At 43.0% G+C, this 16,774-nt stretch overlaps 1 protein-coding gene across 5 annotated transcripts in view; it reads right to left on the reverse strand.

The window, feature by feature from the left end:
* Nucleotides 1-4,730: 4,730 nt before the first annotated feature.
* Nucleotides 4,731-16,774, reverse strand: part of SEMA5B (semaphorin 5B) — a 277,696-nt gene continuing 265,652 nt past the window's right edge. For 4 of the 5 annotated variants that reach the window (XM_053982602.1, XM_053982603.1, XM_053982601.1 and 1 more), the window contains one exon: nt 4,731-7,828. In XM_053982602.1, coding sequence (XP_053838577.1) covers nt 7,673-7,828 — 156 coding nt within the window. In that variant the 3' untranslated portion in view covers nt 4,731-7,672. Of the gene's footprint in view, nt 7,829-8,294; nt 8,365-16,774 lie in introns of all 5 variants that reach the window. The other variant, XM_053982605.1, reaches the window with a different exon arrangement.

Raw genomic sequence — 16,774 nt, forward strand, 5'->3', positions numbered from 1 at the left:
CAGCGAGACCAGACTCGAGTCATGAGGAAGCTTCTGCTTTTTCCTTTTCCTGCATTTTTTATACCAAACCTCTGAGCACTACCAAAGGCAGGTTGGAGGGGTCTGTGGGGCTGCAGCTGTTGCTGTGGTTCCCCCAGACAGCTCCACAGCCTGGCTTGGGTCCCTGCTTTGCCTGTGCTGCTAGGAGTGCTCCCACACCTCATGGGGAATCCACAAGATAATGAAACTTTCTCTGTTTTCCACACAATTAAGAATTAAAGAGAGAAAAGAGTACAGTTGGGTTGCACAGTGAAGGTTAGAGAACAAAATTTACTGACACTACAAGTGAAGCTGTTATGTTAATGAGTCAAATTAGCAACTGGAAAAAAATTGTGGTGGTAGACAGATTTAAGGGAAATTGGAAATTGGTTCCAATGTAGTACTTTGCTGTAATTGTATACAGAGGTGTCTTGATGCAAAACAAAACTGTTCAAAAATGACCTCCCTGTGTTATCGTGCAAACTAACTGAGTAAAAAAAAATCCATCTTATTCACAGCAAGTTTGTTTTTACTGATCTTGTGCCTCTCAATTACTTTTGAATGGTCTGCATTGAAAAGAAATTCCTGTATGCACACTTGAGAATATGAAAACACCCAAATGATAGCTTATGATTTAGTAGGATTAAAGTATTATGTATGCAGGTGTAGCACGTTTCAGGTTATTAGCAATCCAATCTATTTTTTATGTCATTATGGTGTAATTTTCTGTATGGAACTTCAATATAAGTCTTAAGCTGTATCGGAACATAAACTAAAATGTTCCTGACTCTGTCACTTTTCATGGTCTTTACTTTGATTAATAAATGCAACAAGAGCTATAACGTTCTTCAACACGAGGCTACGATCATCCTTCAATCAAAATATGTCCCTCAGCTTTTCATAACTTTTTGCATCAATATGTAGGGCTTGAGCAGCAGCAGCAGCAGCAGCAGTGACAGGCTTTCATTGCAGCTGAGCATACACAGCTGCAAGGCTCTGCAGAGGATTAATGTCTTTTTGCTGGCTTGGCACAGAGAGCAGTTGTGCCCTTGGGGGCTCGGTGTCACCTGCGGAGAGATGAGGAGCACAAGGGAGACGCTTTACTGCAGGTCTGGACAAGGATTTGGTACCCTGGATTTCACATTTACCTCACCTCACTGGGCATCTCACTCAGAAATACCTTTTTAAAAAGGCACCTCATGGTTGGTGTGGAGCTTGTGATGGGGGGAACGGAGCCTTACAATCAGTAAAACAATTTGGTGTCCACAGAGAGTAGAATTTGTGACAAATATAATCCAGGCCTGGGCCTCAGGATGTGCCAGAGTGCAGACAGGGAGGAAGGATGGATGCTGCAATTCCCCATCCCCACTCAGGCAGCTGAGTGGATGTTCATGGCCACTGGCCACAAAGGTCAGGAGGAAGCTCCTCCTCGTTCCTGCTGGCCCATCCTGCCAGCGCTGTCAGGAGCCCTAGACACACCACGCATTGGCCACGCAGGAGAAATAACTCACAGGCTTGTCAGGTTGGTCTGTTTTATTTCTGAATTATTCTTTACATTGTACAATATATAAAAATACAGAGTACCCAAAAAAAAAAATTCACAGTGTCTAAAGGCAGTGATAATAGTCTAGGTCACCTTTATGCTAAAGTACCATCAAGTTCGATTGCATAGGAAAGGTGATGTGCCTTCACAACAGAGTCCAATAATACTCTCCAGGTTTTATTGTTTTGGGGCAAGCATTCTGTGTCCACATAATTGTTTCCCATGTATCCAAGATCCAATATTGCATCTGTCACTCTCCCACCTCAACCACAAGCTAAATCCTGTAATTTCCATCTCACATACCATGCATCCTCCCTAAAGCTTCCTCTGTGGGAATGCTCCTAATTAAGCACATGGCTTTTAGGTATGGCCAGGTCTGGATGTTGTCTAAGGAGGGGTGTGGAAAGAAAGCACACTGCTGTGCAGCTGGCTGGCTTTTACATTGTTTGACATTTTGGTACTAGTAACATTTTTGCTCCAGTTATTAATGGCCCATCCACGCCGACCTCTGCTTGACTCCGTGCCCTGAGAATCAGCAGCATCCTACTGACAGAGGCATCAGAACCAGAGTGCAGTGTTAATACTTTTTCATGACCAGATTTGTTTAAAACCAAATTGTGGCTGGGGCCTGCAGAAAGCCAAATGCTGCTCTTATAGCACCGAATCCTCTTGAATAGCAGGGGTGAGTCTGCAGCTGAGGCTGGAGGCAGAATGGAAAATATAACAGGTTCAAGACCCAAACTTACACTGAATGCTGTTGAGCACTTATGTTTGTGGCTATGTAAATAGTGGGTAGCTGGTTTTGCTACTCCAGCCAGGATTAATGCATACATTAATTTTGCCCAAAGGTTCAAAAGAAGGAATTTCCAGACAGAACAGCTGAGATGGGGTAAGTCCTACAAGGACCCAGCTCCAGAGGGTTTCTGCCCAGTTTTGGAGGCTCTGGCAACCAGGCAAAACAAAGTTGGACAGGAAGCTCTCTCACCTACCCCCAAACTGCTCTTGAAGCCACCTGAAGCTTCCTTCTAAAAAGCTTAAGGGAAAGATTAATCTCTTGGGAATTTAGGCCTTGGTCATGAGGGCATTTAAGGGATTTGTTGGAGAAGAATGAATCCTTCAGACCTGACTGACTGGGTATTTCTCTGCCATGCCAGACAGCTCTGAGGGCGCTGTGCCCTGCCGTGTGTGAGGGCTGGCTCAGGGGTGCAGAGCCTTCGCCACTGACACAGAAAGCTCCAGAGACACCCATGGCACCAGGTGCCTCCATGGCCTGGTGGGTTTTTTGGACCCTTCTGAAAAACAAAAGCCATGGGATCACAGGGCTTCTTTTCCTAAATTTCAGATAAAACCTCCTGGTGTGACTGTAAGGCAAGGCTTGCAAAGCTGATCAATAACTCAGAAGGCAGTTACTGACTTCTTTAACATGGAAGATGACATTTTTCCCATTCTAACAGATGATGTCTTTTGCTCTAATGGAACAAGACTTGTTACTCCTACTTGCTATTTTAATTTTCCTTGCAAAATTACTCCCTACTTATAATTACAAGAACAATAGAGTGATACACATGAGAAATTTAGGAGGCTTATTATGAAAATATAAACAGCATCAAGTATCTCTTTCTTAATATCTCTTAACCAGAATGATTTAGGGGAGAATCAGCATTTCTAACTAGAAAAATCAATTTATTTTTCAATTAAAAAATTATATTTCATTTACTTCAAAAGTGTGTTTTTAAACCTAATGGAAAGGGTAGTAGATTTTTATAATGTTTTTTCTTCAGTTTGTCCCTGTGGAATTTGAATACCAGCACTGCCTTTCTTATTCTAAGTTTCCTCTGCAGGCATTTTGCTAAATATATATATTGCGTGTGTATATATTATAAATATATACCATATCTATCCACTGATAGATGTATACACTGTTACAAAAAGAAGAGTAAGTTGTTACAGAAACTTTACATTTACATTTTTATATATATATATTTTATATATATATATATATATATATAAAACTCTCCCCACTACATTTGGTACAAAGAATAAATCAATCTCAATGGACAGCAGTTTTCTCTCTAGGTGGGCTGAACAGCAGATTATCACCAGAGGCATCAAATTGTTTGCATCAGACACGGGCTCCATTCCTGCTCTCTGTTGATTTCAAAGCAAACACTTCATTTTCTGAACATAAGGCAGCAGGAACAGTGGTGGTTAGACAATAAATGTTATTCTCCTATAGTATCTTTACAGGTCATACATTTAAGAGCAGCCCTGGCTCATATGCTGAACACTCAAGTGCACCTTTAGAGCAACAGCACCTCTTATATGAGGGTTTGATCCTCAAGTGATTTGTCTGTCAGTGAGCTGTGAGTTACTGGCAACTGCTCAAGGAAAACCCGACAGCAAGGGCACAACATCCCTGGATAACAGCAGCAGGCACACCCCCTCGGCTGGGAGAAAGGCAGCCACTTCCATGGAAAAAGAGAGAATGGCCTAATTACAGATGTTTCCACTACACACTTGGCTGTAAGATTTCCATCATATTTCAAGTCCTGTACACCTGAATCCTATCCAAAGGGTTTGCAGAGACACAGTGTCTCCAGACCTATAGAGGAACCACTCAGGGTTCCTTTTCTCTGCCTTAGAAATAAAGGGAAAAAAATAATATATATATAGCATAATGAACTTTCTGAAAAGCAATGCTCAAAAAGGAAATGCATTTCCACTCCCGTTTAAGATAGTGTTAGGAATAGGAAATTTTAACAAGTTTAGCATCCAGCTGCAGGAGCAACTCAAACTTCTACAGATATTATAGACCTGATGCTCAAGGTGCCAAATTATGTGGACTGCAAGAAAATCCCTGCTTATGATGTCATTAACCTGCCACAAATTGGAAAGCTCATAAAAAACGCAACTCTCACACCGCATTAACATCGTCCTCACAGAACTGCACTACCCTGCAAACATTAATTGAGTAATACAGTGTTCTGATTTCTTTTTTTCACTTCTCTCCTGGATTCTGCTTTCTGCTTGAATGGAGACTACAGTCCCTTGCTGTGATTGCCAATTATATGAGAAAGGGCTGAATCCATTTGGATGGCTGATAAGAAGGAATGTCTTGATGAAACTATAACCACATGCACCATCCTCATAGCATCTGCCCTCCAATATCCACCTCCTGAGCACAATGGTAGTAATCACCCATCTTGGTGACTTGAACATTTAAATAATTTCATATGGTACTCTGTGAAAAAAGAAATCAGTTTACATCATGTTATTCTGTGAAGCCAAAAATGGGAAAAAAATTTAAAAGGGGAGAGGGGAAAAGAGAAAGGAAAAATAGAAGATTGAGATAATTGCAAGGTTTGACTTGCTTGGATTCCCTCAAACTCCAGCTGCAATCTTGCCACGTGCATGGTAATTGTGGAGTGTGTTAATACAGAGAATCTTCTGATGGGGAAGCTCAGAGATGGCTTTGATTTTACAATGGCTGAAATTATCTTGGGAACCAGTGTTGTCTCATGAATCACATAAATTAAAGCTGGGAAATCCCATCCTGATAGTCTAATGTAATAATTTCCAACCCTTGGGCTACATACTTGTTAGAACTACATTAAGTCAGGATTTTAAACATTGCTGAGGGGCATGTGGAAATTCAGTGAGACAAGGTGAACTCGTTATGGCACGAGGCACAAAGTCATCACTCCTAAAATGGTATTTAGGGGCCTGGGAAGAGCCTCCCTGAAGGCTGCCCGCCACCAGTGCTATCCTGCTTCCCTGGTGATCTTGCTCTGCTCCAGCTGCTCTTGCCTGGCTGTGCTGCTGAGGGTTCAGGGCTGCTGGACCACTGTGCCAGCTTGCAGAGTTGCAGCAGGTGCTTCAGACAGTCTTCTAGGTCTGCATCAGCTCCTGACTCTGCTGCTTAAAATCTATTTAAGGGCATCTCTCTCTCTCCCTATGCCCCATCTACTTCTCCTGAGCAGAAACAGGTTGGGCTGCTAAATAAGAAAAGCAGCTGCTGAAAATGACGGGCACTGCTGAGCCTAAGGTGTCCTTGTGGCAGTGCTAATAACCCCACTTTATTACAAATATCCCTACAGCTTTCAATCACTGCGAACTGAAGTCAAACAAAGTAATTTAAAAATGGGAGGATATTGTATACTTGCCCTCTGGTCAAACCGCCGTAACACACAGGCTTGCAGAGTCACGTTGGCCCTTCCTCGCAGGAAGAGCAATATACTTGTCACAAGTAGCACAGGCTTTCTTCATTTCCTACCAGCTGCCTACGTGAAAGAGCTGAGTACACGGCCCAAGCTGGGCTTCCAAACAAGCAACTGCAAAGGAACAGCACTGAGAAACAACCGATGTCGGCTCACAGCGAAATCCGAAACCAAGCGGGGACAGACAGGACTGCTGGGAGCAGACCGAGCCGGGGACCAGGCACTGGCACGGCGCTGCTCGGGGAATGTGCAGACAACAAAGCCAAGCTCAGGACCACGTGGTGCTCATGCGTATTTCAGGGTGTACTTTTATCTCATGCTCAGTATTGCGACATTCTAAAATACTTAGCATCAGGAGTTCATCATAAATATTTAGAAACACTGAATGATAACAGCAGTGAACTTGTTCACGTTGCTAACACACTGAATGTAGTTCTACATTAAGCACCAGCAATAAGTTTCCTTTTTGCCAAACAATTATGTCAGACAAACATCTGGTTGTAGACAACATGGCTTCTGCATCAGACTAATACAGTTCGCATAGACACAGTCACACACATACACAGAATTACATTTCAAGGCTCGATATACTGTTTAATAATGCTACCGCTCCAATTGACTTCAATAGCTGCAGCAGCATTTGTTTGTTGGGTTGTTTTTTCTCAGAAAAATTAAAGAAATATTGGCAAACAATGCACATTACGCAGTTGTGTTACTATCTCATAGAGTACTGAGTGGAAGACGCTGTAAGAATGTGCAGCAGACTTTCTGGGTCATGTCAGACTATAGAAACATTCCTTAAAAAAATATCTTCCCCCTGCAAAGTCAGAATCACTCATTTTTTGAAGGTATATGAACTAAAACCCAGTAATAAAACAAGAGGAAATATTAGCCCAAAGCATGGTGATTTCCCACAAGAAGAGCATGGCCTCTAAAGTTGCCTCTCCTGGCAGACACAATCAGGATCAAAGCTAGAACAAAAAGAGTTAATACTGTCTCGGAAAAAAGAAAAAGGAAGAAAGAAAAAAAACCCATGGCTCTTGTGCGGCAATCATCACATCTCTTTTTCTAGTGATATAAACATCTTCGTTTGTTAGGCACTCCAAGTTCATGTCTCCAATGTTATTCCAACATATACTTTTCTCAGTGTCTCACTGCCTGTATAATTTTCTTTTAATTAAGACTGGAAACATTCTGGAGAGCTTCTCTGGATAATGCACTTCATTTGTGTGTTGTTTCTCATCAGCTGAACTGCGTATTACCAAAGAAGGCTGCAGAGAGTATTTCCTGTAATATGAAAAGATTCTGTTGAAGATATAGGGAACACTACCCTAGAAAGTTACTACTTTTTTTTTCTCAGAAACATAAAAAAATCAAAAATAAAAATTAAAATAAAAAGGGAAAAGAAAATGTTCTTCAAGTTGTTGGCGTGATGGAGTCCTGTTCGACCTGTCCCATGAGCTGTGTGTCATCCAGTGTTGTCCTGGCTCAGGAATGATGCATCCAGCCCTGCTCCAGGAGGCCACCTCTTGCCTTCTTGGAGTGCTCCCATGTGTTGTGTGTGGCTGCTCAATGGCCACCAAGCCCAGCACACAGCCCCTTCCTCGACGACCTCAGCCTTGGACAGCACGCTGACCTTCCAGCCATAAACAGTTGCAGTAGACGAGCCATCTCCAGACAAATATCCACAAAAGCTCTGCAGGATGGTCCATGTGAATTTTTGTCCTTGTAAGGAGATGTGCTGTTTACAAGAAACACAATTAACCAAAGGGGAAAAAAAAGACCCTACTGTACAATATTTACATCTAGAAGCTGGGCCGATATTTGGTCCATAAAATCAATTAAAAAAAAAATCATATAGGAAGTTATTCAGTCCCATAGGATCTGTCCATCATCAGCTGTTGGTAAAGGTCCTTCCAGGGGAGGCCTCGGGCCTGTAATCATATTTATTCAGTGTACTGGGATAATAGGTTGTTGTGTACACATTGGTTTGCTGCAGAGGATAGAAGTTGGTTCTGTCGTCTGGTATCAAGTTGTTCTTGTTAAGTGTCTGTAAAAGAGAAGAGGAGATGACAGGCGTGGCCACAGTGCCACACAATTACTCTTTTCTACCTGCAGGCACCTCCCTCTCACCTGCCTTCTCCAGCACGGACTCTGCTGCAGCCACCACCACCTTCCCTCCGGCTGGGAGAGCAAGCTGGCACCTCGCGCTCGCTACGGGGCTGGGCGTGGGGACCACAGCTCCTGCCAGGTCTCCCTCAGCGGCCCTGCACTCAGCTACTGCCGGGGACGGACCCAGAGCCTTCTCCAGGGACACGGAGTCTCCTGGTGGATGGCGTGTTGTCTGAACACCATTGTCACACAAAGCCATGCTGGGCCTACACGAAGGTTGGCGATTAACGGCAGCGCTCAGTTCTAACCTCGTCCAAAATGCTCATGGGACAGCCTGTGGCTCCCTGTCAAACCAGGTGCCAAACGGCAGCTTTTCCTCTGTGGAAGAGCAGGTGTGCATTTACCTGATCTCCATCTCCATTGGTAGATATCCAGGTTTGGACCCCCCGATATTAAGTGTGTCACTTCTGTAAGCTACAGTATAAGTAACAAATCATGGTCACTTTTGGAAAATCTAAAATTACTTTAAAAAATTTAACAACCACGTAACAATTGTCGGAAACAATAACATAAAAAATTAGAATGACAAATGCCCGTTTTACCAGAAAAATTTAGAAATGTTTTTTTTCTCCCTCCCCTCTTCCCACCAACAAGCAGATGTCCCCCTCTTCCCAGATTAAAGACCATTGCTATGCCAGCTGTTATGTATGTACAAGGATAAAATCACACTCTGTGTGTATGTGTGCAGTAATGCTATGGAACTTTCTCCTTCCTCACAGTCATCTGATTTCTGTGAATTTGTCTGAGATACTTTTATCACAGTTTTTTCATCTAACTCCTGGCTTAAATTTCTTATGCCTATCTCTGGTCTATGTCACCCCGAAGTGCACCTTTAATGGCTGTTGTGCAGGGAACTCACTCCTTTGATCTGGGAGTCAACACTAGGCGTGCTGCTACAGCATCCTTATCTTCAGGGAATATTTAATTAACAACACATTTAAAGAGAGTATGAGCATCTCTCCCATCAGGAGCAGAGATGGAGAGGTCTAATGAGCCAGCTAGTCCTGGCCCTTAATGGTTGCTCTGGCATGATCTGATGCTCCTTCAGTGATGAACCACTTCACCTTAGTTCCCCCTTGAGACAAACACCTCATGCCTGACCCAGCTCCGGGCAAGGTGAGAACTAATTAACTAATGCTCGAATCCATGAACTACCCAGCTCCTTCAGCTTTACTCGACCCATTGAACTTCAGGCAAAGTGGCTCCATCAGCAAGGTGAGAAATCTCTGTTCTGCCTGAGGGCAGGTGCAGATGGAAGTTTCTGGGGAAGGCTTTGTCCCCCCCAGCCCCAGCAGCAGCAGGGTGACCTGACACCAGTGGGTTCCCTACAGATGGGGAGCAGGGTCTCACCCTGTGCATATGCCCACTGCACAGTCAGGATTTATCCACATCCTGGCTGTGGCCACTGAAAGGATTGGCTACCCTGGGATCAAAGACAAGACCACAGGCAATACATTTATCTCCCTATTTCTTTGTAATCAAATAATTTTACTGCATGGGGAGGGGGAGAGGAGGAGGAAGAAAAGAAAATGTTTTCTTCTAATCAGCAGACTGGCAGCTACAGCTACCCTGGGAGCTTGCAACTCCGAATTTCATACAAGATGTTAGGAGGAAAAGCTTTCCTGTGACAAAGCTACTCTGGCAAAGAAATTTCCCAATTGCTGAACCACCAAATAAGTTTTTCAGAAATCAGCACTGCCTGAAATATCTCATACATGAAAACTGGAGGAGACCCAGCCCTCTCCTGGTCTGGCTGCAATCTACCCCTGTCTGGAGTCCCTAAATTGATCCCATAGCACAACACTTTTAGGAACCAAGGAGAGAATTTGTATAGGCATGTTCTGAGTGACAAATATTTTCAAGAAATGAGAATTTGTGCCCTTCAATATGTAAGTAAAAAAGGAAATGTCATGCCTTGCTCCCAGTCCTCCAAAGAAATACTAAAGTAGTGTGGCCAACAGTCTGCTGCTTTGTGCTGGAGTCTGGGAAACAAGGAAGCCAGCCTCAGTCCTCCAGTGCTTGCTATGCTTCCTTGGGAAATCCAATTAACTGCTCTGTGCCTGCATGTCTTCTGACCCAGCTTGAGAAAAACAAAGTTTGAGATTCCCTGTAAAAAGGCATTTTACTAAGTACTACCACCAAGTATTTGGGGGAGTTGCTCTCTGGTGAGCCCCACAGGTGTTCACACTGTCTGTACATGATGGCTGCTGTTTCTTACTGCTGTTCCTAGTCTGGGATATCCACTGCTGGCACCGTAACTCCATGGCCACAGCAGGAAGGAAGATGAAGAGGCTGAGTCCCACTGCTACAGTTTATCTGGACTCTCTTGAAGCTGGTCCAGCATCCAGGCCTTGTCTGGGTTGGTTAAGATTCATGACATGACAGGATTGCCACCTCTGAAACTTAGTGAGATGAAAATCCTGACCTACAATAGCTCAGGATCATCTTGATATGAGGACAAAGGCCTCAGGACTCAACTTCTTTGGCTTTGAGATGGAAAATCTGTATGAGTTTTAACATGTGCCACAGTATTTAAAACTAGCCCATTACAACAGATTTAGCAATTAATTAACATGATTTGCATTTTTCCTTTTCTCTCTTCTTATGTTCATACAATACTTAGGAAAAACACCACAACTGGTCATTTGCTCCTTTTGGTTTTATTTTTGATGGAGGGCTTATATATTAGGGAAATACCTCATAAAATGGTTTAGTGGAATTTATAATGCAATTAGCCACAAAGAATTTGTCTCTGGAAATGCTGCAATGGCACTACTGTCCTAAATCAGCATGATCAATGTGCACTGCCTTAACATTTCCCCCCCACAAACTTATTGTCTGTCTCATCTTAATAAACAGATGATTAGGTTTCTTGGCACTGGAAATTGGTTGATATTTTGTAGAAGGGAAATTAGGCAGCAGTGAAATTTAGAGATGTACACACACACAGTCATGCATTCACTGCAGGAGAAGAGGTTGCAGTGAAATCTCTTTGGGTCAATTCCTGTGCTGCTTTACTCAGAGTTTTAACCCCTGCTCTCATCTCGCAGCTCTTCACAGTGACGGTACAGAGATGGCCAATAACTTTCCTTTTGGAAGGCATTTCCCCATCGCTGTGTGGCTTATGCCATTGAGGTCAGAGTCTCCTGATAGTCTGAATCACTGGAGTTCCTGTGGGATGGGAACATCCTGCTGCACCCACCCATGGATTCCCACAGCAATCTGATTAGTTCCAAGAGGAAAGGCAAGAGTTGTCACCAAAGCACAAGTACAGCCTGTCACAAAAACCAACACTGACCAGACCTTGTCTCCCAGCCCAACTCCTACCAGTGTCTCTTCCTCTCAGCCCTCCTGAGCCAGGTTCCCAGTCTGACCAGGGCCAAAAAGTGCTTCCTGAAGACAATACCCAGCATGTCCTCCTAGAAGGGACAGTCCTTTGGTGCTTTTGCAGGGGCTTGTCAGTGGCTGCAGCAGCTAAGCTGACTGAAGCAGCCCAGCCAGCACTAGTGCTCACCAGAGGTTTCAGGGAAGGAAAAGAGACTTCCCTTTGCAACCTGAGCCCTCCTGCACCACTGTCCTGCACCCTCCAGGGTGATAGATGTGTCAGTCGTCTGAGCACCTCCAGACCCTTCCAATGACACTTTTCCTGACACTCAGCCTGTACCTTACTTTTACCTTCCTTTTACTGTCTGCTTCCTCCCTTATCAAACACTACTGACTGCCCTTGCCAGCAACTACAACCTTTTACAACTGCCTGCTCAGTAAGCAGAAAGAACCAAAAGCCTGACCAATGCTTACTGCTGCAAATTACTTGTGGCACAATCTCTGTGCCATACACACAATGTATTCCAAACACCGACAAAATGCATTTCAGGCCATCATTTTGGTCCTATCCTGCCTTGAGAAGAAAGAAGCTTCTGGTATTTGTGCAAGCATAACGTTCCACATAAAAAGTGAGGCCAGATTGAGGTAATACGAAAACCTATGGAGTGCACTTAGGAAAAGTACTCCATTCAACTAAAAATCATTTATTTTACCTGCTTCCTTCCTTACAGTATGAGCCATGACATCCTGGCATAGCTGATATAATTTGTTTCTTTTGGTCTGTTCACCACTAACCTCAATTCAAGGGCCTCTTGGCAGAAGGAAAGCCACCAGCATGCTCTAACACAGCCAAGTGGATCACTCAAAAGCAAGCCCAACTTAACTGCTTTCTTTAAATGCCACCTTACACAGCCTTTAGGCTGCATTGGCATATGCCTAATATAATTTGAAAAAATCCCTGACCCAGGAACTTTGCTTTGTCAAGCAGGGATGTTTTCAGATGGACTATGATGGTTATGGCTTTAACAGACTGTAAAAGAGCAGCAGCTTGCTCCCTTATATGTGATCTGTCAACTAACCAAGACGTCCAGTCTTCTTGTCGATGAATTGCATGTCCATGGCACACACAACAGAATCCTGAGTACTTCAATACTTATGGAATTGTATGAACAATCTGATCACTCATGCAAGTGTGCAGTTAGAAGTGGAGGAGAGTGAGGGGAAGGGTCACATCACAGGCAGAGCACTCACATACACTCACAGGCTACTTCTCCCAGTTACAGCCGAGTGCTGGGTGTGTTAAACATGATTCTATTGTACCATATGCATACATTTAACTCTGTTCAGCTTTCTCCATTGATATTTTTAACCTAAGTCATCATTCAGATTTTCCATTTGTTCATTTTTCTCCAGCAAGACCTTGCCACTACTTCCCCAAATTCAGCCTCTGCTCCAAATCATTAAGTCATTATCCACTGACCTACTTGCTTACATTCACGCAGATGTATCAAAACATCTTTACACATAACAGTATGGGACTCCCAGTACTACTCCCAACTCCCATCCCACAGCTGCAAGTATAAGCTGTGTAAACATTTCTTACACACATAAACAGATCAACTGTTTCAATTTCCAGTATGAAGTCATGAAAATTTTAAAACTTGATTTAAAAAGTAGATGGACTTCCAATTAAAAGGAAGTCCATATATATTTGAGAAGCTAAAGTGAAAATGATACTTCTAAAAGCATCTGATACTCATACAACTAATACCAAAATTAGGGCCAGAATGTAGTTCCCACAGGGTAACATATGATGGCAAGATTTCCTTAATCTGCTCATGTAGAAAGCACTCAGCTTTTCAGAGCTCAGCATTCTCTCTGAGCTCCAGATCTTTCTATTTTGGGGGTTGTGGAGGAAGAGTCAGCAAGTTTCCCAGGAGTTTTGTAGGTTAATCTTCACCAGCTATGCAGCAGCAGAATCCCAGTGAAGTCAGTGGGCAAGGACAATTTCCCCCAAATTCACAGCTTCTCCACTATTTCTCTGTGAACAGGTATAATTTCACTTCTTCTACCTCCTACCCATGACACTTTCCTCTTCAAAAAGGTAAAAAAGAAAAAAGGTTGGGTGACCTTCCCTGGGCAGCTTCAAGCAAATTTTTTCAGTGTTTATGGTTACCACCACTTTAACCTCTGAAGAGGCTGAACAATGCAGTGCACACCTTTCCATGGCTCATCAGAGATGTGCTGCCTGTGCCAGGGCTGCACAGGTTTAAATTTCCACCTTGGAATTTTGTTTATAATGTTGAACGTCACAGTGTACTACAGAGGACTACAGAGAAAAACTTCCCCTTTCCTTCACCACAGGATGAGTATAAGCATGAAGGAACCAGGGGTAACAATTTCAATCACTGCTAACCCTGGTCATCCACAGGAGAAGGTCTAAAATCAGGGTCCAGGGAGCAGACAGCAACTTTGTAGCCAACCCATTCCTCTTAGTAAATCCAAATGAAGCCCATGTGCATCCCTCATCCTTCCACTGCAGAAATCAAGGACAACACTCCTGCTGAACTCAGTCACACAAATATTCCTAAAAGAATTGAGGCAACCTTTCCATCTTTCCTTGTAACAGCATCCAACAGACCTCCTGTAGCAACAGTGGGATGGCCATTACGCCCCCTCCTTCCCCAGGAAAATTGAGGGATAAGGGAATTGTACAATGATGTAATGAAACTGAGATCCAACACTGAAGTTCTTTTGTGCTCCTTTTAAACCATTTGCTTCTTGCAGTGAAATCAGATTGAGCAAAATGCCTTTTTGATGCAGATCAGCTGTTTCATGGAGCTAGACATGCCTTCTTGTTAAAGGATGTTACTTTTTGCATTGTTGGAACATTAGCCAAATGACTCAGGGCTGTGGAAATATATTAATATTATGAAACGTTTCCCAAAGCTTATACATCTCTGGAAGTACCAGGGCAGAGATCTCTGAATTATAATTAATCAGTAAATTTGGGAATAATTAGCATAATAATTACATTTCAATAAAATAAACCATGCAACTAAAATAACCTCTTTTGGCAATAACTGACACCAAGAAAATACATGACGTCTGGCCCACCCACATGTTCCCTTTCTTCTGATCAACTGGATGCCACAACACTGCTGTGCCTCTTGAGCTAAGAATTACAAATAACCCTGGAAAGATGGAAAGTTGCCAGAAAGACCTTATGAGACCCATGTATTTACTCCAAGCTAGGAGTGATTTTTAAGACTTGAATGATTCCTCTTTCTGTTTTTACTTTGCTTAGTGTCTTATGCCAAACAAACTATCTCACCTGATGCTTTTCTAAAACCTCTTAAGCTCTGCCTACATGGAGTCAAAGGAAGTAGTGGCCAGGGTTTATGTACTGAGCTTTTTCCTGATGAATTCAATAAGGCTGTTTGCAGGATTTACAGTGAAGTGTAGATGTACAGATGGGGAACCTATTTTCTGTATAAGAAGGTTATTCATCTCAAAAAGAGATACAAAAAAATCCCACTGGGACACTAAACTTATGATTGTATTTTCTTTTTGGATGGAAGCTTACCATATTTTTAGACTGGAGATTCTTTGTTCACTGTTATTGGTAAATAAATTAAACAACCCCCAAATGACGGCAGCATCTGTAGATGTGCTCAGGTTGACAATAGAACTAACATCCAATTATCAGAAAACGAATAGCTGAAGTTATTTATAGCTGTTTGAAAATAGCTATTTTATCCTTGCACTTAGGAGGGAGTGAAGTTATATTACTGCCATTGTAAACTTATAAAACCCTTCAGAGCTGGCAACATAAAGGACCATTGTCAGAAGGATGTTTTGGCACATCTCTGACTTCAAGCTCATGAGTAAGATGACAAAACAAACTGCATGTAATAGAAAGGCAAACTGAAGTATTTTTCTGAACTAGAAACTGAAGTCTGAGGAGGTCATGGAAATCTTCCCACTGGCAAGTGCAGGTGTCTAGCCTAAAGCTTGCAATTTAGCCCCAGCTTGCCTATGATTTGGGGGTGGCAACACCCATGCGTGGTGTCCAGACACAAAGGAGGAATTCAAGGCTGCCCCAACTGCTTCTCAATATAGCTGGTGCACAGGATATAGCAGACATGATCTCAGCTGTGTGGGAAGGTGTAAACTGTTTCCTTGCTGCACTCCTGTGCCTTGGTGAATGCCCTTCCTGGGTGCCCCATGCACACAAGAGTGTTACTAGAGAGGCTCAGCACCTCAGCTACAGCATCTGGCCCTGCACATGCTCCAGTACTCAGACAAATTCACCAGAGGCATAATCATGGCCCTTTAAAACTGACATTCATCACTCTGGGTGCAGATGATGGTTTGGAGCACTGGGCTCTACTGAGCTTCAGCTGATGGTAACTACTCCGGGGCTGTCTGGGGCACAGCTCCCACTGCCCCGATGCTCTCATACTGCAGCAAGCAGCCTTGAGGTTTTGGATGAGATGCTTGTTCTGGTGAATTACCAGCACAAGTTGTGCAGCCTCATGCCAGCCCACAGTGCTGCATTTAGACTGAGAATTGCAAAGGTGTAACTGCAGTGGTGAAAAAAGAAGTAGTAAAAATAAAAATAAGAGTAAAAACTGGGCCCCATTTGCCATCTGCTAACTCCATTCAGTCTTACTTACTCTATTATAGTTGTACTGCTCTCCAAATTCTCCCACCCTCTAAATAGCTGGTTTTTTATTATTTTCCTCAGGATTGCTTTGTTTTCTCCCCATGTTGCCTCTCACCTTGTTATTTCCTCTCTAAATTTGTAACCTCCTCAGGTCATTTTCCATTAGTCCTATACCACTGGCTGTTTTTTTGACACACCTCCCAGTTTAATATCTTCTGCTCATTTAATTAACACACTGACTGCATTCTCACCAAGCTCGTTAATAAAGACGTTAAATAAAGCCAAACCTTGCATTACTGCTTGCAGTGTCCCAAACAACTCCTCCCCATAGCCCTGTTTGTTCCCATCAACAATTGCCCGATGTTCACAGTCCATTAGCCAGGTTTCAATCTCTACAGCAGCCTTCCTGTCCAAGCCAATTTCTATTTATACATCACAAGATTATTTAAGACACCAATACCACCCTCTGTTCTTTATATATATGGATGAGTGAAGCTACATTTTTAACCAGCTGAGAATCTGCATCTCAAACTCTGTACAAAAAGTGATTATGTTTGATTTCTCCCTGCTCAGCATTAGGTCTTGGCTCAGCTGTCAGCTCAGCTGAGCCACCTTTCATTTCATCAGGGTGTGTGATATGTTGCCTCTCAAATATGAATTCAGATCTTCCTGCATGTTAATACTGACACAGATTTGTTTCAATGAGTTTCCATTGCTGTAACTGAAAGCATAGTCGAGTCAATCCCATTTGTTTCTCCTGGTTTCACTCTCTAGTGTGGCCCTGACTGGCAAATTTTACAGACGGAGCAGGATAGATGTTCTGTCTTATCC

This window comes from Vidua macroura, chromosome 7 (genome assembly GCF_024509145.1).
Source record: "Vidua macroura isolate BioBank_ID:100142 chromosome 7, ASM2450914v1, whole genome shotgun sequence".
NCBI classification, from domain to species: domain Eukaryota; kingdom Metazoa; phylum Chordata; class Aves; order Passeriformes; family Viduidae; genus Vidua; species Vidua macroura.